This window comes from Schistocerca serialis, chromosome 4 (genome assembly GCF_023864345.2).
Source record: "Schistocerca serialis cubense isolate TAMUIC-IGC-003099 chromosome 4, iqSchSeri2.2, whole genome shotgun sequence".
Classification (NCBI taxonomy): Eukaryota; Metazoa; Arthropoda; class Insecta; order Orthoptera; family Acrididae; genus Schistocerca; species Schistocerca serialis.
The window spans coordinates 123,060,896-123,082,554 of NC_064641.1; the positions used below are offsets into that span (position 1 = coordinate 123,060,896).

The window sequence follows — 21,659 nt, forward strand, 5'->3', positions numbered from 1 at the left end:
CACTTATTTAGTTCGTGCTAAGCGCTGTCATCCAGTAGAGCATGTGTAAACGGTAAGTGAAAGTAAAACCAGACCTACGAAGCACAGGAAAAGCGTATCTGTGAATGCTAGCTTTGTAGATCTCGTGTGGTAAGTTGGTAGAGTGTAAGGTCGTCGTGCCAAACGTCCTGCGTTCAAATCCCACTGATGACAATTTGTTTCAAATGTTTACGCGTGAAATTCTTATATGAGAGAACATTTTCCTGACACGTAAAATCACATTTCAGCGTTTGTAGCACTGTTCTTTTGGCAGTCACTGTTCGCTTCGTTAGTTGAAAGCAGCAAACCAATAGAGTACATGTATATAGACAGGTGTGGTGTTCTGTCCAGCATGTGCGACAGAACATAAGCAACTCGTGATGTAGTAGCTAGTGCATTTGTAGTTTCACAGAATAAACATAAACAATCATAACAGAGGATAAAGCAACAATTGCATCACACATGCAGAAGTATTAATAGTCCCATAAAACATTTTCACTCATAATACCTTAAAAATTGTCGTCATTAGGGTGTGAACACAGAACGCTTGGTACGACGATATAACGCTCTACCAACTTCCACACGAAAGCTACACTCGTTAGTTATTCACAGTTATGTTTTTCCTTTGCTCCGTAAACGTGGTGTTACTTTTAATTAACGTTTACGCCCGTTCTGTTGGACGACAGCACAGAGTACGAAGTGAACCGGAGTTGTGGTTGATACTCCATCGACGTCTAATGTTTGGACTGATCTGAGTGTCTGACATGTGGAGATTTGGGTGTGATGTCTGACCTGTAAACTCTACAGGAGATGCTCCGGGTTCAACCATGTTGTTCGTTGTGCTAGGTTTATCTCCGACACATGCGATACATTCATATCGATAATGTTGATGGTAGTGATTGTAAAGTGTACTTATTACTGGCGTGTATGCGCTGGGTGTCGTATGAAATGAAGACTGTTGATTGGTTGTTTGCTTCTGTGGGCTCCCAGTCACGGACCCTCAAGTCCCCCTGTCGCATTTCAGTGGTATAAGAGAGTGCCTCATATTAGGGAAAGGCAGAACCCCCGTCTCCGATGCATTGAGGAAATGTCTGAGGAGCCTTTGGTAGGCCCCAGTCAAGACGAGAGAACCGATCCTCTGATGGTCTCAGTGGTCCTATCCAAGATACCGTCACCGTTTACAGACCTCAAGTAGAGGCAACAGGAAGATCTCAAGACGGTATTGGGCGGAAGCCGGAGCAGGCCGATGAACTAGGGGGTTACTCTACACGTTACGGTAGCAAAGTGCAATTCTGTCAATCAGAGAGCTGGTGACTTCTGTCTCTGAGTATTTTCACCATTCCATGTGTGAGGGCATCTTGGGTTCCAGAAAACAAGGTTTAAGACTGAGGAACAAGTAACATTGAAAGGAATGGACATTGATATCCAGAGGCTCATGGCACAGTGTGAGTAATGGAAGGTGGCTAATTTCAATAGCAAAACCAAACATGGATTGTTGCAACCGACAAGGTAGTATCAACCAATGAACAAGCCATTTATTGATCATTTAGGTCCCCTGCTACGAAAGAAGAGTGGAAATCGTTTTGTTTTTGTGGCTGTTGACACATTATTTAGATTCATTTGGTTGACATCTAATAAGGCGGTGACCATGGCTGCCAGTGTTCAGCATCTCGAGGAGATATTTGCTAGTTTCGGACACTCAAAGATTTTGGAGAGCGATAATGTTCCCGTTTTAACCTCAAGAGAATATAAGAGATTCTGTTTCAGTCGTGGTATCTCTCATATAACCACTACGCTATACTATCTGCAGCCGTCCTTTGCTGGAAACATTAAAGGAAACCTTGGCCTTCATGATCTCAAAAATGTTGGGATAAATCGATGAGCTTTCGTCTGCTTTCAATACTGCCAGCCATGAAGCAGGTATCACAATGCCCGCATAATTCATGCTTGCCTTTCCGCTCAGATCTCCTCAATCCAAAATGAAGCTGTTAAATGATGTACTTCTGCAACACACTGATGCAGTCGACGTTGAGGAAGTGGTAAATTGTGAGGAAGAACATCAGTCTTGCACACCAGAAAGAGAGACGAAGGTAAGATTTGGGGTAGTCGCGCCGTTACATTGCCGGTTGTTGATCATGTATATCTTAAGATCTTTTGGGAGGAAAGTAAGTGGGCGCAGGTAATGACAGGCAACATGTTGCTACAAAAATGGTTCAAATGGCTCTTAGCACTATGGGACTTAACGTCTGAGGTCATCAGTCCCCTAGAACTTAGAAATACCTAAACCTAACTATCCTAAGGCCATCACACGCATCCGTGCCCGAGGCAGGATTCGAACCTGCGACCGTAGCGCCTAGAACCGCTCGGTGACCACGGCCGGCTGTTGCTTCTGTTTCGCGGACTATGTGTAGTTGTAATGAGGTTGTTGACTGTCAGCCTCTTGCTCCAAGATTTGAATGCTACAAGAAAGATCAGAGGACAATTGAGTCAAATGAAATGTAGCAACGTTGAAAGCAGAATCGAGGTTATGATGAAGCAGGCAACTAGGGTTGCTTTCCGGGTTTCGGTTACGAATGGGTGGGGGGGTGAGGGTAAATCCATATCGGTATTCACGGGCAGAGTATGTCTTTCACGGGGCGTTGAGTTCCATGTTCCGGAATGGGAGGGCGTCTCTGGCTCTCTTGAGAAGTGCCAGCACATGGGCACCACATGAGAGAGTGCTCACAGGGCGGAAGTCATGAGTGGACGGTTGGTCACGGGAGACACTGTGGACGTTAGAGAGGGTCGTGTGGAAGAGCTGGTCGCTGTTCTACATACTGGCAGTGTTTGACAGAGAATCAACCGTAGGTGGTCGCATATTGTGGTTCCTCTTGCTGTGTGAGTAAGCCTGTGTTACTGAGACAGCCTGTCTGCTTCCCGTTGCTTATCGAATGGCTGGCTACACCCATACTGACGTCACTTTGAAAATGGCGAGCCTTCTTACGGCATGGTGTGTTTGGGGTTAGTTTGACATGGTAATATCGGGTAACTGATCAGGTGTGATAGTGATCCGTACTAAAGGGTACTTACATCGTTCAATCCTGGGCAAAAATTTTGTTTGGTAAGAGTTAGTAGGCACCACTGCTGAGCAGTTATTCCGCCTTTTAAAAATGGTGCTGTAATGATGTCCACTGATTAGTGCTTCATATCCTTAGTAAATTTAATTGTGCTGCACCGCTCACCCATGCACTGAATAAATGTGTTTTCGTTTAGTAAATGGTTTTGTTTCATTAAAAGGCAAAATGTTTGTCGTTGGTAAATTTAACTGTACAGCATCTATCACTGGTGTATTGAGTAACTGTTTTAGCTTCAAGTACTGGTCACGTTTTATTAAAAGGGGAAGTCTTTGCCATTAGCACATTTAAATGTGCAGCACCTCTTACCCAGCAATTCGTAAATATGGATCACGTTTATTTTAAGGCAATGAGTATTTAGTTGTGTCACTTCCTTTCTCAGAATGTCACAAGCTTAAAACTGATTGATCTGTCTCTGTTTGCCGGCCGTAGTGGCCGAACGGTTCTAGACGCTACAGTCTGGAGCTGCGCGACCGTTACGGTCGCAGGTTCGAATCCTGCCTCGGGCATGGATGTGTGTGATGTCCTTAGGTTAGTTAGGTTTAAGTAGTTCTAAGTTATAGGGGACTGATGACCTCAGAAGTTAAGTCCCATAGTGCTCAGAGTCATTTGAATCATTTGTTTCTGAAACACCGTATTTTGCTATTGTTACGCGCCCTGTTCTGTGGCGCGGCTGGCTTTGCATGCCCATTAGTGGGGCGGTGCATACCCGGTATTATGAATGTAGTTTATAAATTTATTTAAATAGATTCACTTTGTGAAAAGGTTCTTTGCTTATGAAATATTAATTGAATTGGTGATGATCCGTTTGTTTTTACGATTTCATAATGGTTTGTAATTTTTCTTGTGTTTTTAAAAGGTTTCTTAAGACCTTTATACATTTTTATATTTCCTAAAAATTGTTTTTGCTAAAAATTTCTTTGAATAATTTTCTTAATTGGCCCTTTTAAATAAATTCTGATCACAGGCTTCGTTTAAAATACTAGACTATTTAAAAAATGATTAAACCACAATACTGAGGTGTGAAATATATTGTTTCTTCGTCATTCATTTAAGATATATGAGTACATGTTAATGGTTTTATTTGTTAAGTGTATTTATTACTGGCGTTTACAGGCTTAATGTTCGTTGAAATACAGGTTAACTGTGTTTTACTTCTATGGGCTCAGTAGCCACCACTCCCTGACCCCCATGTCTTGTTATTACATTTCCGCATGCATATATACGCACAACGCACAGTCCAGAAGGCCTGGTGTGTGCTGAATAACTGTTGCTGCTGTCAGAACTCGTGCAAGGAGATGTTATGACGAAGGTACAGAATCTCTTACACAGCACTCTTCATATAGCCCCACATAAAAGGTTGAGAGGAATTAAATATGGCGACCCTGTTAGCCAAGCAGCAGGTGTACCTTGACCTACCCACCTTTCATTGTGTATAATTCAAATGTTCAAGGATGACATGTGCAAGATGTGGGTGTATTATGATGTTAGAATCATATGTTCTGATGGAGCGATAGTGATAGATCTTCCATTAAGGGGAGCTGGATCACCCTGTCCTGACAATGTTAAGTTTAGTGACTTGGTTTCCCTGTATTTCAGGAAACACTGTAGCCATTGACATGAAACGTTTACAGGACATTAAACTGTATGTTCTGAGTCTACTAAACTACAATAATTGCATTTCAGCCACTGCTTTCGGAAACAAAATTTTTTAATTACATGGTTAAAATTTTGTGTACTTTTTTGTACGTCATCCTAAATAATTTTAATTATACGTAACATTATGTTCTTCTTTTAGTTTTGTAGACTCAGGATATGTATGTTATTACTCCCTGAAAATTTTAATACTCTACTCGAAGTGGTTTGTGCGATATATGGAAAAATGCAACAGAAAATATAAATTTTCAGGAACGGCTTCTAAAGTTTCAAAAGCCTGTAACTCACATAATATATGCTTAATTTTTTTTATTTTTAGTCACTCAGAAGCAACATGCACCATACTGTATATCATCCTCTTAATCTTTTCCCAAGTTTTTTTTTCTTTTGTTCTTTATGAACTCCTTAGTGGCCAACTGTGTTGCATCTGCTTTATCACTGCGAACCTTGCCCATCCATTCAAGTTCTCTGAAGCAGTTTGCTCCATGATTAATTCCCATATGCTGCAGCACTTTCACCCTACCAATTTCGCCATCATTAAAAGCAATAACAGCATCACTGACCCCCACGTTAGTGCCTACATTCCAACAAAAAGATTTATTGAACGACTCATTGGGATTTTAGTCTGACTTCTTCAGTAATTCAGGATTTGCCAGTTCTCTGTAAATAGGTTTTATGATATCCATGACTGCTCCTGGGATGGAATGTTTATGGCTGTATGAACTATTTGCATACTGGGCATTGCAGTAATTGCTTCATGAATCAGGTCCGGAAGGGCTAAAGTGGTGTACTGGTTTTTCATCAGTTGAAAGTCTGTGGAAGAAGGCAGCCCATACTGCCTGCTTATTTCCAACAAATCCTCAGTATTATTTCTGACGGCCATCCCATAATACTGCAGTAGTTCATCAATCACTTTGTCTGTCAGCCTGTCTCTTATGGTTTTACCATTAGAAAGTTTCTTGTCTCTCAGGCTTTGTTTGAACATCCTCAATCTGGTGCTCATCCTCTCCTGAACATGACCTGGATAACACAGCAATCCACAGCCGTCTATCCGTTCTAACTCCCCTTAACTCCACCAGTCCCTCTTGCAAGAATGTCAAATACACTCCGGTAAATGGAAAAAAGAACACATTGACACCGGTGTGTCAGACCCACCATACTTGCTCCGGACACTGCGAGAGGGCTGTACAAGCAATGATCACACGCACGGCACAGCGGACACACCAGGAACCGCGGTGTTGGCCGTCGAATGGCGCTAGCTGCGCAGCATTTGAGCACCGCCGCCGTCAGTGTCAGCCAGTTTGCCGTGGCATACGGAGCTCCATCGCAGTCTTTAACACTGGTAGCATGCCGCGACAGCGTGGACGTGAACCGTATGTGCAGTTGACGGACTTTGAGCGAGGGCGTATAGTGGGCATGCGGGAGGCCGGGTGGACGTACCGCCGAATTGCTCAACACGTGGGGCGTGAGGTCTCCACAGTACATCGATGTTGTCGCCAGTGGTCGGCGGAAGGTGCACGTGCCCGTCGACCTGGGACCGCACCGCAGCGACGCACGGATGCACGCCAAGACCGTAGGATCCTACGCAGTGCCGTAGGGGACCGCACCGCCACTTCCCAGCAAATTAGGGACACTGTTGCTCATGGGGTATCGGCGAGGACCATTCGCAACCGTCTCCATGAAGCTGGGCTACGGTCCCGCACACCGTTAGGCCGTCTTCCGCTCACGCCCCAACATCGCGCAGCCCGCCTCCAGTGGTGTCGCGACAGGCGTGAATGGAGGGACGAATGGAGACGTATCGTCTTCAGCGATGAGAGTCGCTTCTGCCTTGGTGCCAATGATGGTCGTATGCGTGTTTGGCGCCGTGCAGGTGAGCGCCACAATCAGAACTGCATACGACCGAGGCACACAGGGCCAACACCCGGCATCATGGTGTGGGGAGCGATCTCCTACACTGGCCGTACACCACTGGTGATCGTCGAGGGGACACTGAATAGTGCACGGTACATCCAAACAGTCATCGAACCCATCGTTCTACCATTCCTAGACCGGCAAGGGAACTTGCTGTTCCAACAGGACAATGCACGTCCTCATGTATCCCGTGCCACCCAACGTGCTCTAGAAGATGTAAGTCAACTACCCTGGCCAGCAAGATCTCCGGATCTGTCCCCCATTGAGCATGTTTGGGACTGGATGAAGCGTCGTCTCACGCGGTCTGCACGTCAAGCACGAACGCTGGTCCAACTGAGGCGCCAGGTGGAAATGGCATGGCAAGCCGTTCCACAGGACTACATCCAGCATCTCTACGATCGTCTCCATGGGAGAATAGCAGCCTGCATTGCTGCGAAAGGTGGATATACACTGTACTAGTGCCGACATTGTGCATGCTCTGTTGCCTGTGTCTATGTGCCTGTGGTTCTGTCAGTGTGATCACGTGATGTATCTGACCCCAGGAATGTGTCAATAAAGTTTCCCCTTCCTGGGACAATGAATTCACGGTGTTCTTATTTCAATTTCCAGGAGTGTATCTGGGACCCATTAGGAGGCATGGAAGAACGTATGGCCCAATAAGATCGATGGTATCAGTTCATACATTGACTTGGAAGCTTTCCGGAAATCGATGTGAATGTGTGGAATGAGAATTTTTGTCACCTCAAGTGAGTCTGTTTTACAAATGCAAACCAGTCTTTCTTGTGAAATGAGCCTCATTCGTAAAAAACACGCAGCACTGTAATTTGGACATGTCAACACAGTGATGTAGAAACAATGTACAGTAATTTACACATAGCGGAAATCTGCCGAAGCCAACGCACGCACATTCACTTGGTGCTAGTGGTGGAGTCGCTTCTCAGCAGCAAACACCAAATGGTATCACGGACAGAGGCCATAGCGTGAGTCATGTCTCGAGCACACATCGTCTGGTTCTCTTCATTGTGACAAAGGACGTCCTGTGTAAAGTCGATATGCGGCGCGTTTTCTAAGCGTTTCTACACTACGTATGGCCGAAATAGGCAAAGCAACATAACATACACTACGTAATCAAAAGTATCCGGACACCACAAAAACCATACGTTTTTCTTATTAGGTGCATTGTGCTGCCACCTACTGCTAGGTACTCCACATCAGCAACCTCAGTAATCATTAAACATCATGAGAGAGCAGAATGGGGCACTCCGCAGAAGTCACACACTCCGAACGTGGTCAGATGCTTGGGTGTCACTTGTGTCGTACGTATGTACACGAGATTTCTACACTCCTAAACATCCCTAGGTCCACTGTTCCCCAGGTGATAGTGAAGTTAGTGAAGTGGAAACGTGAAGGGACACGTACAGCACAAAAACGCACAGGCCGACCTCGTCTGTTGACTGACAGAGACCGCTGACTGTTCAAAAGGTTCAAATGGCTCTGAGCACTATGGGACTTAACATCTACGGTCGTCAGTCCCCTAGAACTTAGAACTACTTAAACCTAACTAACCTAAGGACATCACACAACACCCAGCCATCACGAGGCAGAGAAAATCCCTGACCCCGCCGCCGCTGACTGTTGAAGAGGATCGTAATGTGTAATAGGCAGACATCTATCCAGACCATCACACAGGAGTTCCAAACTACATCAGGAGCAAATACTGACAGTTAGGCGGGAGGTGAGAAAACTTGCATTTCATGGCCGAGCGGCTGCTCATAAGCCACACATCACGCCGGTAAGTGCCAAACGACGCCTCGCTCGGTGTAAGGAGCGTAAACATTGGACGATTGAATAGTGGGTAAACGATGTATGGAGTGACGAATCACGGTACACAATGTGGTGATCCGATGGCTGTGGTCGTGTTTTTCATGGAGGGGGCTTGCACCCCTCGTTGTTTATCGTGGCACTATCACAGCACAGGCCTACACTGGTTTTAAGCACCTTCTATCTTCCCACTGTTGAAGAGCAATTCGGGGATGGCGATTGCATCTTAGAACGCGATCGAGCACCTGTTCATAATGCACGGCCTGTGGCGGAGTGATTGCACGATAATAACATCCCTGTAATGGACTGTTCTGCACAGAGTCCTATAGAACAGCTCTGGGATGTTTTGGAACGCCGACTTCATGCCAGGCCTCACCAACCGACATCGGTACCTCTCCTCAGTGCAGCAATCCGTGACGAATGGGCTGCCATTCCCCAAGAAACGTTCCAGCACCTGATTGAACGTATGCCTGCAAGAGTGGAAGCTGTTATCAATGCTAAGGGTAGGACAACACCATACTGAATTCCAGCATTACCGATGGAGCGCGCCACGAACTTGTCAATTATTTTCATCAAGGTGTCCGGATACTTTTGATCACATAATGTATTAACTACTAGAAGGAAATGAATGAATGTGTGGGAAGGTGTTGCCAGATGTTTCCCATAGAAAGCTGGTAGTCACATGGATTGCAGTTAGCGTGACTATGGCGCCCAGTGGGGCTGACCCCGCAACAGGAGACTGTTGAACGAATGAGAAAACGGTGTATGTCAATCGGTGAGCTGTTACAGTGCACAGTGGCGGTGTTGTTCACTACCGTTAGGTCCAGAGACAACATATGGATGACTTGACATGGGGAGGAAACATAAGGAAACTGGAAGAACGATGATGTCTGACGAGTGCAGTCCAGAAGTTTTGTATTGCTCGCAGTAGTGTTTAAAATGTAAGGGGAGTGTTCTGAAGCACAGGCGATGCTGCCCAGAGGAGAGGTGGTGGTCAACAACAGTCAACTACAACAGCAGATGACCGCTATATTGTACAACAGGCAAGAAGGGATGCACATCAGACAGTGGGTGGAATTTGCAGCCACATTTAAAAGGACGTAAGACACACAGTCTCACGCTCCACAGTGGCATGGTGACTGCATGGGGGTGGTCTCTTTCCTCGAGGGCCAGTATGCTGTGCTCCGTTTAGACCCAGATGTCAGCAACACGTTTTGAGATGATGCCAAGAGCATAGAAGTTGGATCAGCGAATGCTGCAGTCACGGGCTCTTGTCTGATGAGAGTAAACTCAGTGTGGGTAATGACTCTGAACGGACCGTATATGGCGAGAGGTGGGAACAAGTAACGCAACTAAGAACATTGGTGAATATGATCGTTTTGATGGTGCAGATGCTATGGTATGTGTAGGCACAATGTTGCATGAGCATACTGACCACCAGATCTTTGAGCACAGTACACTCTCCAGTCAATATGATTCTGGCACCTTCGCCAGTGCGTCTTTTCAGGGATGCATTCAGCGCTGGGCAAAGAGGGTAGAGGAGCTCTTCGAGTGAGAGGATATCTGGCAAATGGTCTGCCCTGAACGTTTCCCCCCCCCCCCCTTAAATCCCACTGACCCCATGTAGGATGAGTTGAGGAGATGTATCGCAGCATGCCCGCATTCACCATCAACCATTCAGCAGCTGCGAACGGCCCTGGTGGAGGAAAGAAGTGTCCTGCCACAAGAACTATGATACCAGCCTTGTGGCCAGCGTGGGAACACGTTGCAGAGCATGCATTGCCTTCTGTGGTGATCATACAGCCTATTAAGAACCATGTCATGCCTTTTGCAATACCCAGGAGACCATGATAAATCACGGTGACTTATGTGTAATTATTGTCTTTTGTTTGGTGGCACTGCATCATTTTCCTTCTGAGCTATACTGTAGCAGTTGTTTCTAGGTGTGGTCCAAATATCATCGAGCTGTATTGCTTAGCAGAGACACATTATGCGAAAGTTACTTTCCTTCTTAAGTTTGGTACGCAAGTGTAGTTGCGAATGGACCAGTTTACGACATTCGTCCCAGTCTGGCGAAATGGTATGTGACGGACTGATACGAAAACGCTATCGATATATGCGTGGTGCAGTTCTGTCGTTATGGCCAGACTCACCGCAAATCATTAGCCACTCTGTGTGCCCTTCTAACGTGTGTTCAGCCATCCTGTACTAAGTTGTGTCAGCTATTGTGGTAGTCAGCAATGACACAAACAAGGAAGGAGAAAAGTTGCGATGGCCGGTGGCAGGAATCCAAAATGATCTGTACATAACTGTTTTTCAACCTAGAAAGGAGAGAGATATAACTCAACTGCTTGTTATGATGTGACTGGATGTCCTTATGCAATTACTTTTACACACTATTACTATTCGCAGAATGCAGGCTAAGTGTCGTCCTCCTATTACTCAGTACTGACGCTCTAAAAGTCTGCGACCGAACTGGGCCTACCAGCGATGGGTGGCTGGTTAAGTCAGTGTTGATGGGGGCCGCTGAACTGGAGGTGTGGCGCTGCCAGCTTCTCCCATCGGCGTGTGGTTCACCGCCTTCCTGATGCCGTTTTATGGCACTGCGCTGGTTGGTGTGCAATCGATACTTTAGGACTGTACTGTCTCGGTCGTCCTTACTGCTCAGTGGTGAACTGACAAGCGAGCAGGATGCAGAACCACCTTATGACAGGGTACAAATGGCGGCGCCGTCTCCTCAGTGTATGAAGATACTGGGAAGTGGGAGAGCTGAAACTGATCTGGTCTACAAACTTATTTAAATGCAAACAAAATACTTTCGGAAATGGGTTCCTTAACAGAACTTCATCTGTTACATCTACAACCCTCGACACCTGTATAGGTATTGTGAACACCCTGCATATACAACCATTAGAGTCACCTACACCCAGAAATATACATTCAAGGCACGACATTCACACACCGTGAGCGAAAGAGCCATTGTGCATGGAGAGGGCAAATCGTCTGCGATTAGATGATTGGATGTATCCCTCGAGGCCTCTCTTACAAGAATACCTCATAACTCTTTCTTTCTTTTCAAGCAGCTTATTCGTCAGAGCTCAGTGAGGTACTTCACATACAACAACCCTACATGATAAAGTGTACAACACTGAAAGAATTCAGGGTTATGGTGATTTTAGTCTGGGCCAGACACAAGTCGAGACTCACGTGGAGGCAGTGCTGACGGAGTCGGCGGACCAACCGGACTGGAGAGAGGTCGTCCTGGGCAGCTCCAGCAAGGGCAACGGGCCCTGCTTCCGCGCTATGGCGTACTCCAGCGCTGGATTCCTCTCTCCCAGCATGGCGCTCTGGAACAGGACACCAGGGCTCATGTAACATAAAAATGTTTTCCGTACAGACTATCCATCCGTCTCTGACGTTTAAAATAGAGTTTTGTATTCTGGGACGAAAATCTGTAACCGATTGGCAACAGATATCTGACAGGAAATCAAAAATCCACAGATATTTCAACATAAAGTGAAACAGTGTCTCATCAGCAACTCCCTCTTGAATATTTGGACTCAGGAATGTAAATTCGGCGTAATTCATATTTTAATAATCAGACAGATCCTGATTTTTCCAGTACACAGAGTTATTCGGCTGCCCATACCTATGGACCTTACGCAACCCGCAATGCCGCCAAATAACACGCACAAGATTTTCATATGCTGTCGCTCAGTACGCGAACGCTATTAGTCCTACGCAAATTTTGTAGACAATTTGATGTTAAATTTTGTGGAGGGGTACGTTTTCGCTAGAGATATTAGTTCTCCATTATTCAAGAAAAACGTCCAAAATTAAGCTTCAAAGATGTTTTGTTGAATAACTACAAAACCATGAAATCCAGCGAAAACGTATTGCAGCACAGAACTTAACTATATAAAACTTCGTACAAAAAGATCCTGTTCATTTTTTCTGTAGGACTAATAGTTTGTGTGTAGCGAGAGAGAATATGAATATCTTGTGGGTAGGTTTCGAAGACATTGCCCGTTGCATAAAACACATAGGTAGGGGCGTCTGAATCACGCTGCATAGACAGCTAACAGTGGTCTGTGCAAAGTTAAAATTCTTTGTTTGCACTATTAGATAACTTCAGAAGCTGAGTGGTATAGGAGGAACAGCAACGAATATTTTTCAACGTCGGTAGCTCTTTTTCTCCTAATATACCTACATAAAGTAACCTAGAAATAATTATCATAATTATCAATTTATATAGAATAGTGCCAGTGATAATCTGTGGTTAGTAATCTCTGCAGAGGTCATCGTCAACGGATCCTTCACCCTGCTTGTGTACAACGTGATTCGCTCTAAATTGGAAATTTGTGGTAAGTTCTATGGGACCAAACTGCTCAGGTCATCGGTCCCTAGGCTTACACACTACATAATCTAAAACTAACTTACGCTAAGGACAACACACACACACACACACACACACACACACACACACACCCATGTTACTATTGACGAAATCCAATGTCTGACTGAATGAATTAATGAATAATACCACATCCAACATAAACCATTAAATCACCTGTAGTCTGTATAATACTTTTTTACTATAGAGTGTACCTCACACTTGTTGCCATGTGTATTAAGTATGATGACACTGATCTTGTCTTATTCTAAAATAGTTTTGTAAAAATTTTAATGCATTTATGACACTGCATCAGAGATATAAAGAGTGTTACAAAGATACGGGAGGTAGTCATAATGTATAAATTATCACCTAGAAAAAGTGAAGTTGTATAGTTAATGTTTTTCTTTCTTTGGAGGCCTAGCATACACCATTCTTAGTACAAACGAACCGACATAATTGTCAGTATCATCCTTGTGAAAATTCAATACAATTTTAACGGAATTACAATACAAATATCGAAGAAGACTTTCGTAAATAACGAATAACATAGCCTAATAGCGGTGTCTCTTTCTCTCTCTCACGCACACACCTTTTCTCTCTCTCTTTCCGTCTCTTTCTCTCTCTGTTCCTATCGCTCTCTTTCTCTCTATCTCACTCGTTACGGGAACACAGAGGAAACCGTTACCGGAATGCCAATTGTTTTACTTATTAATGAATAATTTATTTGCTAAATAAACTATCACTTTACTGTCTATTAAAGTATCATTCAATATGAATCATACAATTACACAGAATTTCCTCCCATTACTGTATCACGGTGCAGACCTCTCCTGAGCAAGAATTCTTTCCGATAACGACTGTGGCTCTTCCCACATTGTTACACCTGAGTTAGACGGTAACTTTCGGTCAGTTTTCCATCACTACTTTCTATACTGATTTCGATACGGACAGGGTTTCTGCAGTTTACTACAGCTGAAATTTAATAGTCACTGTGGTACATCTGTGATCAAAAATATCTTCCCGCAAAAACTAATCAGATATCTGAACCGTAGACAACAGTTCTTCGTGCTCAGATTTTTTTTAGGAGCTGTGTTTGTCCTGATTTCTCCTCTGACCACACTTTTTCATAGTAGCTGACTAGGGGCTACAAGCCGGTATGCGGAAATGTGGCCGGGCAGTAGCTTTTAGTCTCAAATAACTGGTAATTATGAAAACGTGAATAGAAGTAGGAAGATATCAAGAATGATTTCGTACTCCCCAAAAATACGAAGCAATTGAGAGGGACCAATAGAGAGCCTTCCGATATGCCAGCGTCGAGAATTCATTCATGCTAGATACAGAAACGGACAGAAAGCTGTATATGCCAGCCAATGTATGCAGTTACTGTCTGCTGACGCCTTAACGCTGTTGGTTTTCATCCCCACAAGGGTCCAAGGACAGAACAGTCCAGAACAGTCAGCAGTACCCCTTCTGCTGGCGAAAATTTCTAGTACTTAGTGGTAAGGGCCGACGGAAATTTTTCGTCAGAACGGCAGATGGTCTGTGTGGCGACCCGGTAGCACTCCCTTTTCTCCAAATCACTTCGCCACTACGGCACATTGCGACAGCATCAGCCCGGATATTTGTAGCTGGACGACTATCGGGTGGAGTGAGGGAACTGATAGAAATTTCACCTAGGACGTTCTCGGAGTAATGACTAACGTTTTAAAAGAATGTACACTGCCAATCGTTTTTAACTCCCTTATCCGGTAGAAGAGATGCTTGTGATCCACCTCGTGGAGAATGACAACAGCGTGCACAGGTCGGAATTAACTGCACAGGCAGACAGTTGTATCGGCATTGCAACGGCCTGCAAAGCCTCCTGAATTAAACCAAGCCGTGCAGGTTTGGGCACCGATGTTTTAAGACTGGGACTAGCGTCTGAAACATCTCGATGGATTCTCCAGCATTGTGTTTTTGCGATGTGGGAGAGCGCTAGGTGACGACAGCATTTTTCTTGGGTCCTCTTCTCACCCCTCCCTGGACAATAAGGCGAGTAAAATGACTACAGAGACTCCAGGTGACTTTGACTGAGCTTGAACGTTGGTGCACTCATGTAGATTCAATAACGTTGAACGCATGACATCTCGCAAGCAGGCTGCCTAGTTGCAAAGACGAGATACTGTGTCAGTAGTAACCTGTAGTTTCGTCAGAAAAACTCCTGCCTCGGTAGCTAAAATTATGCACTGCCAGTGATTTTCACCTCACTTGTGCACACACACAGCAACGCACACATACACTCACACACACACACACACACACACACACACACACACACACACACACACACACAAAATCGCAGTCCAGTATTTCACCAGTCATTAAAACGGGATAACTGCAGCCCAGTATTCTGCTGGCCATTAATATTTATCAGCTAGTCACTATTTAGCCACTGTCTTGGCCGTGTTTAAAAGGATTCCAATGATTTGTACATTAAAAGTTCAAAAGTATCCTAACAGTCTGAATTTTGTGCAAATGAACATCCTGTTCAAAAGTATTCAACCGAGCTGAATTTTATGCCATGTTCAGATGTATCTGAATAATGAAAATTGATAGTAGTTTGTTGACATTGATAAGTAGTTGAAAATGGATAGTTGAAAGCATATCAACCCCTACTTCTTCCCAGTATGAATGACTGTTACTACTTACTGTTCAGTATGCTACTTCACCTAGTTGTCATGTAGTCTCCACTATAGGACAGCATATGTTAGCATCATCGGCAGAACATGACAAACGTTTTGTATCGGAAGATAAAGTTAATATCCTAGCATGGCGGTCACTAAAATGTTTGTCTAATTTTGATTTCGATTTCAGTCGAACTAGGACGAGTTTTTCACAAATAATACAGACAGTTTAGACTGGGGAATGAAGTTGTTTACTTTGACAAATGGTTCAAATGGTTCTGAGCACTATGAGACTTAACATCTGAGGTCATCAGTCCCCTAGAACTTAGAACTACTTAAACCTAACTAACCTAAGGACATCACACACACCCATGCCCGAGGCAGGATCGAACCTGCGACGGTAGCAATCGCGCGGCTCCGGAGTGAAGCGCCTAGAACCGCTCTGCCACCGCGACCGGCTTTACTTTGACAAAAGAAACCAAAGTAGTCTCACTGACAAGTGCACTCTAAGATGTAACTTGGATAAGCGGTAGCGCCGTGGATATTTTGTAATGTTGCAGAACAAATCCTTATATATTATGATCAGTAATACAGAAACTTTTAGTTTCCTTGCGGTACAATGATCAAATTAAGCTTTTCGGCAAACGCTGCTTAGTAATGTCTCCGTAAGGTGAGGTTCAAGAGCCATGAAGTATTTTATAAAATGCATTTTAACTATCAGCTGTTTATTTGTCCCATTAGTCAGCCATCGGTTTCTTCTATCAACCATCATCCAGGACGTGGGGTACAGCAGATTAGTTTAAAACAACCCATATTCCTTTGAAGCTGAATAGTATCGAAATTATCGACTGGAATTCTACAAACAATCTGTCTTAGAGTACTGACAGTCATATCTTATGTCAAAGAGACAGACGTCATAGGAGTTGTCGATCTGTTTGACATAAGATATGACTGTCAGTACTCTAAGACAAATTGTTTGTACAATTCCACTCGATAATTTCGATACTCTTCAGCTTCAAAGAAATATGGGGTGTTTTTAACTAACCTGTTGCACCCTACATCTTGGATGATGGTTTGTAACCGAAACCGGTAGCTGACTAATGGGGCAAATAAACAGCTCATGGTAAAAATGCATTTTATGACATGTTGCTTGAACTGTAAGTTATATCAATATAGCCAATTTGTATCATGAGTCTTTTTTTTAATGTTACAGAAATTTTCGTTTATGAAATGTTTTTACTCAGAATTTTAGCTATTTTGATGAATAATTTTATTTTGGTGCAAAGATCGAATTTTTGTTCACAGTCAGAGATTTGGAAATATATTTGTATTTTATGATAAGCGATACGCGTGTTGTAACACGGCCACTAGTTCGAGGTGCTACCGAGCAGATGAGCTAGGAGCTGACCACCATTGTCACGTCAGATGCAGCAAGCCCACCAGAAGACTGGTTCATTGTGGGCCAGGCAATGGGCCAGCAATGAAATAACGACCACACAGCGCAAAGGCAAAATGACTACAGCAGGATAGTTACTATACCTCCAAGCTACAGGTTTGTTATGGTCTATGTGGTCGAAAGCAGCGCTTCAGCGACAATCATGTGCAGATGATCGAGGGAGCCTCTGAACATGCTGCCAATTTATACAAAATTCAAATAGTTCAGATACTTTTGAACGTGGTACCAATTAATGGAAAATTCAAGCCACTTGGATGCTTTTGAACATGGTGCAAAATTTAGATCATTTGAATTCTTTTGAAGATTTCCAAGATGCTGGCTTCATATTGATTGGCCTTTTTGTTTTAACTGCCAGTAGAATGCTGGACTGCGATTGGCTGACTTATTTAATTGGCTGTCTCATTTTAATGACTGGTAAAATTCTGAGGTATTATCGGGAGTTCTAAATGTGTGTTTTGTGTGTGTGTGTGTGTGTGTGTGTGTGTGTGTGAGTGATTCTGTAGATGCACATCTGAGATGGGATATTCCGATGTAACAGAATGTTGACTGACTGTGACACAGTATTTAAGAAACCCGCGCTTAGGACGTAGTGCTCTAAAGCCAATGGCCGAGAATTGACATCGCCACGGCTCATGATTGGTCAAGGTGGCTTGGAGTTACTGTAGCCACTCGAAAAATCTTATTGTCCAAATCTTCGTTGCTGTATTGGGGAAGGATGAGATGAGGGATTAAGAAATATGCTATCGTCCCCGAAACCTCTCTCAAACGGCCAAACGATAATTACGAAGAGTCCATGAAGCCCTTTCAGACAGTGTCCCAAGTTCGAAACATCGGTGCCCAAACCTGTTCGATTTCATTTAAGTGCCGTAGCAATGACGGTACCCCTGTGCATGGTGTAGTCGTCCTACATGAAGTCGATGCCAGGCTTCCATTCTTCCTGACAAGAAGATCGAACGGTTGACACTGAACATTCTTGTAAAACTTGAGTGATTCCTCCAAGAGCATCCGTTTCTGCACTTCCTCGTCCAACCTCAGATATCTGGGCTTGTGCTGTCCCTTTGTGGTCTGGTAATGAAGTGATCTGGAGAATAGGGACTGTTATCGATCTCCACAGAGGCAGCCTGCCAACCTCGCCTGAACATAAAAGATATTCGTCATACCACAGACTAACTCCCAGAAATTTCGGCCAGCTGGAACGTACTTGAGCCAGAATTCTGTGTTATCCCTTCTATCCCTTAAGGCTTGTTGTGATGGAAGCCAGCAACGTAAAGGCCTCAGCAGACCGTAACCACATTCACTGGCAGAACAACTTTCTGTCGTCTGCTACTGACATGAATTAGTTCTCGACGCTGGTATTACGAATCGTTGGTTGTCACACTGGATTCGTATTCGGGAGGACGACGGTTCAAACACGCGTCCAGCCATCCTGATTTAGGTTTTCAATGATTTCCCTAAATCGATCCAGACATATGCCGGGATAATTCCTTTGAAAGGGCACGGCCGATTTCCTTCCTCATCCTCGACACAACGCGAGCTTGTGCTCCGTCACTAAAGATCTCGATGTCAACGGGACGCTAAACCCAATCTTCCTGATTCTCTCCTTTTCGAGTTGCTCTCTACAGGGCCCTGTTAGTTGCTTCGTCTTTTTAGCGTGTACGAAAACATTCTTTGGGCTGTTCTTGATATCATTGCAGCCACGCCATCTTCTGACGCTTCAACTGCTTGAGCAAGAGAAGTTGCTGGCCGTCCTCATTCGCTCTTACTGACGTTGTCGCCCCAGGTTAGAACCCATAATAAAGTATGGTTTCCAGAGCCGACAGCATCTCACATGTAATACAGTGACAGAAGTGTGGGCAGCACGGTTTTAAGAAATCAGAGAGCGAAGAACCGCTGTCCGCATTTCCGATACCAAATTAGTTTAGCAACTACTAAATGTGAGCTATAGTAAAGTGTAGAAATCCTGTCCACTCTTGCACAGTTTCCCTAGTGCCGTACAATCAGTAAGTAACAGTGCACGGTCTAATTCATGTGTAAGATGGGTGGAAGTGACGCAGTGATTTCCGAAAATAATTCTTGCTCAGTAGAAGTTTGTACCGTGATACAGTAATGGGTGGAAATTTTTACGTGAATGTGTGGCCCATATTGAATGCACTTTAATAAGTCGTAAAGTCGTACTCTATATAGCGAATGATTTGTTCATCAGTAAAGACAAAAACTGGCATTCCGGTAACGGTTTTTTCTGTGTTAGTGAAGCGAGAGAGAATAGAGGAAAACACAACGATAGAGAGATAGACAGAGAGAAAGAGAAACTGCTGTTGCATCATGTTATTGTTTATTTCCAGAGCTGCATCCCATAGAGACGTCACCAACAATAGGCTTCGTAACGCTCCGCCATTGGACCATTGCCATCTCAGATTGTACGCAGACCTCTCTGCCTCCCTCTGTCTCTCTCTTTCTTTCTGTCTCGCGCTCTTTCTGTCTGTCTCTCTCTCTCTCTCTCTCTCTCTCTCTCTCTCTCTCTCTCTCTCTCCCCACCCTCTCTCTATTGAACCACACAGTTGTTTTACATCTATCAGAATACATTATTTCATAATCCATATTATTAAAGCCCACGTTCAGGATCTTGTTCAAAACTTAATGCTGACTTTTTATCATTCGAAAGGTATCTGAAGTAAGTGATCGTTCGACACGAAAATTAGTCTACTTTGCTTATTTTCATTCGGTTATATCCTATGCAGAAAGTACCCGTGGTCTAGGGGTAGCGTCTTTGATTCACTGCCTAAATTTTGATAAATAATCAGCATTGGCGGCCGAAGACTTCCGGCATAAGAAGTCAGCCTCATTCCGCCAACGACCTTATCAAAGAGGGCGGAGGAGCGGATAGAGGTTCAGGGCACTCTCTTGTCCTAGGAGTGGGAAATTGTCCCTACAGGCGGAAGAATCAGCAATGATCAACGACATGAGGATGCAGAAGGCAATGGAAAACACTGCATTAAAGACACGTAACGTGTATCCACAGGACATGTGGCCTGTATTTGAAGAAGTGTCATGATGATCTCTCCATTGGCAAAAGATTCCGGAATAGTCCCCCATTCGGATCTCCGGGAGGGGACTGCCAAGGGGGAGATTACCATGAGAAAAAGATTGAATAATCAACGAAAGGATAACGTTCTACGAGGCGGGGCGTGGAATGTCAGAAGCTTGAACGTGATAGGGAAACTAGAAAATCTGAAAAGGGAAATGCAAAGGCTCAATCTAGATATAGTAGGGGTCAGTGAAGTGAAGTGGAAGGAAGACAAGGATTTCTGGTCAGATGAGTATCGGGTAATATGAACAGCAGCAGAAAATGGTATAACAGGTGTAGGATTCGTTATGAATAGGAAGGTAGGGCAGAGGGTGTGTTACTGTGAACAGTTCAGTGACTGGGTTGTTCTAATCAGAATCGACAGCAGACCAACACCGACAACGATAGTTCAGGTACACATGCCGACGTCGCAAGCTGAAGATGAACAGATAGAGAAAGTGTATGAGGATATTGAAAGGGTAATGCAGTATGTAAAGGGGGACGAAAATCTAATAGTCATGGGCGACTGGAATGCAGTTGTAGGGGAAAGAGTAGAAGAAAAGGTTACAGGGGAATATGGGCTTGGGACAAGGAGTGAAAGAGGAGAAAGACTAATTGAGTTCTGTAACAAGTTTCAGCTAGTAATAGCGAATACCCTGTTCAAGAATCACAAGAGGAGGAGGTATACTTGGAAAAGGCCGGGAGATACGGGAAGATTTCAATTAGATTACATCATCGTCAGACAGAGATTCCGAAATCAGATACTGGATTGTAAGGCGTACCCAGGAGCGGATATAGACTCAGATCACAATATAGTAGTGATGAAGAGTAGGCTGAAGTTCAAGACATTAGTCAGGAGGAATCAATACGCAAAGAAGTGGGATGCGGAAATACTAAGGAATGACGAGATACGTTTGAAGTTCTCTAACGCTATAGATACAGCAATAAGGAATAGCGCAGTAGGCAGTACAGTTGAAGAGGAATGGACATCTCTAAAAAGGGTCATTACAGAAGTTGGGAAGGAAAACATAGGTACAAAGAAGGTAGCTCCGAAGAAACCATGGGTAACAGAAGAAATACTTCAGTTGATTGATGAAAGGAGGAAGTGCAAACATGTTCCGGGAAAATCAGGAACACAGAAATACAAGTCGCTGAGGAATGAAATAAATAGGAAGTGCAGGGAAGCTAAGACGAAATGGCTGCAGGAAAAATGTGAAGACATCGAAAAAGATATGATTGTCGGAAGGACAGACTCAGCATACAGGAAAGTCAAAACAACCTTTGGTGACATTAAAAGCAACGGTGGTAACATTAAGAGTGCAACGGGAATTCCACTGTTAAATGCAGAGGAGAGAGCAGATAGGTGGAAAGAATACATTGAAAGCCTCTATGAGGGTGAAGATTTGTCTGATGTGACAGAAGAAGAAACAGGAGTTGATTTAGAAGAGATAGGGGATCCAGTATTACAATCGGAATTTAAAAGAGCTTTGGAGGACTTACGGTCAAACAAGGCAGAAGGGATAGATAACATTCCATCAGAATTTCTAAAATCATTGGGGGA

General features: G+C 44.1%; 1 protein-coding gene across 1 annotated transcript in view; it reads right to left on the reverse strand.

Annotated features, from left to right (window-relative positions):
* Positions 1-21,659, reverse strand: part of LOC126474876 (proton-coupled amino acid transporter-like protein pathetic) — a 146,526-nt gene that overhangs the window by 107,660 nt on the left and 17,207 nt on the right. The window contains exon 2 of the mRNA XM_050102359.1: positions 11,727-11,866. Coding sequence (XP_049958316.1) covers positions 11,727-11,860 — 134 coding nt within the window. The 5' untranslated portion in view covers positions 11,861-11,866. The remainder of the gene's footprint in view (positions 1-11,726; positions 11,867-21,659) is intronic.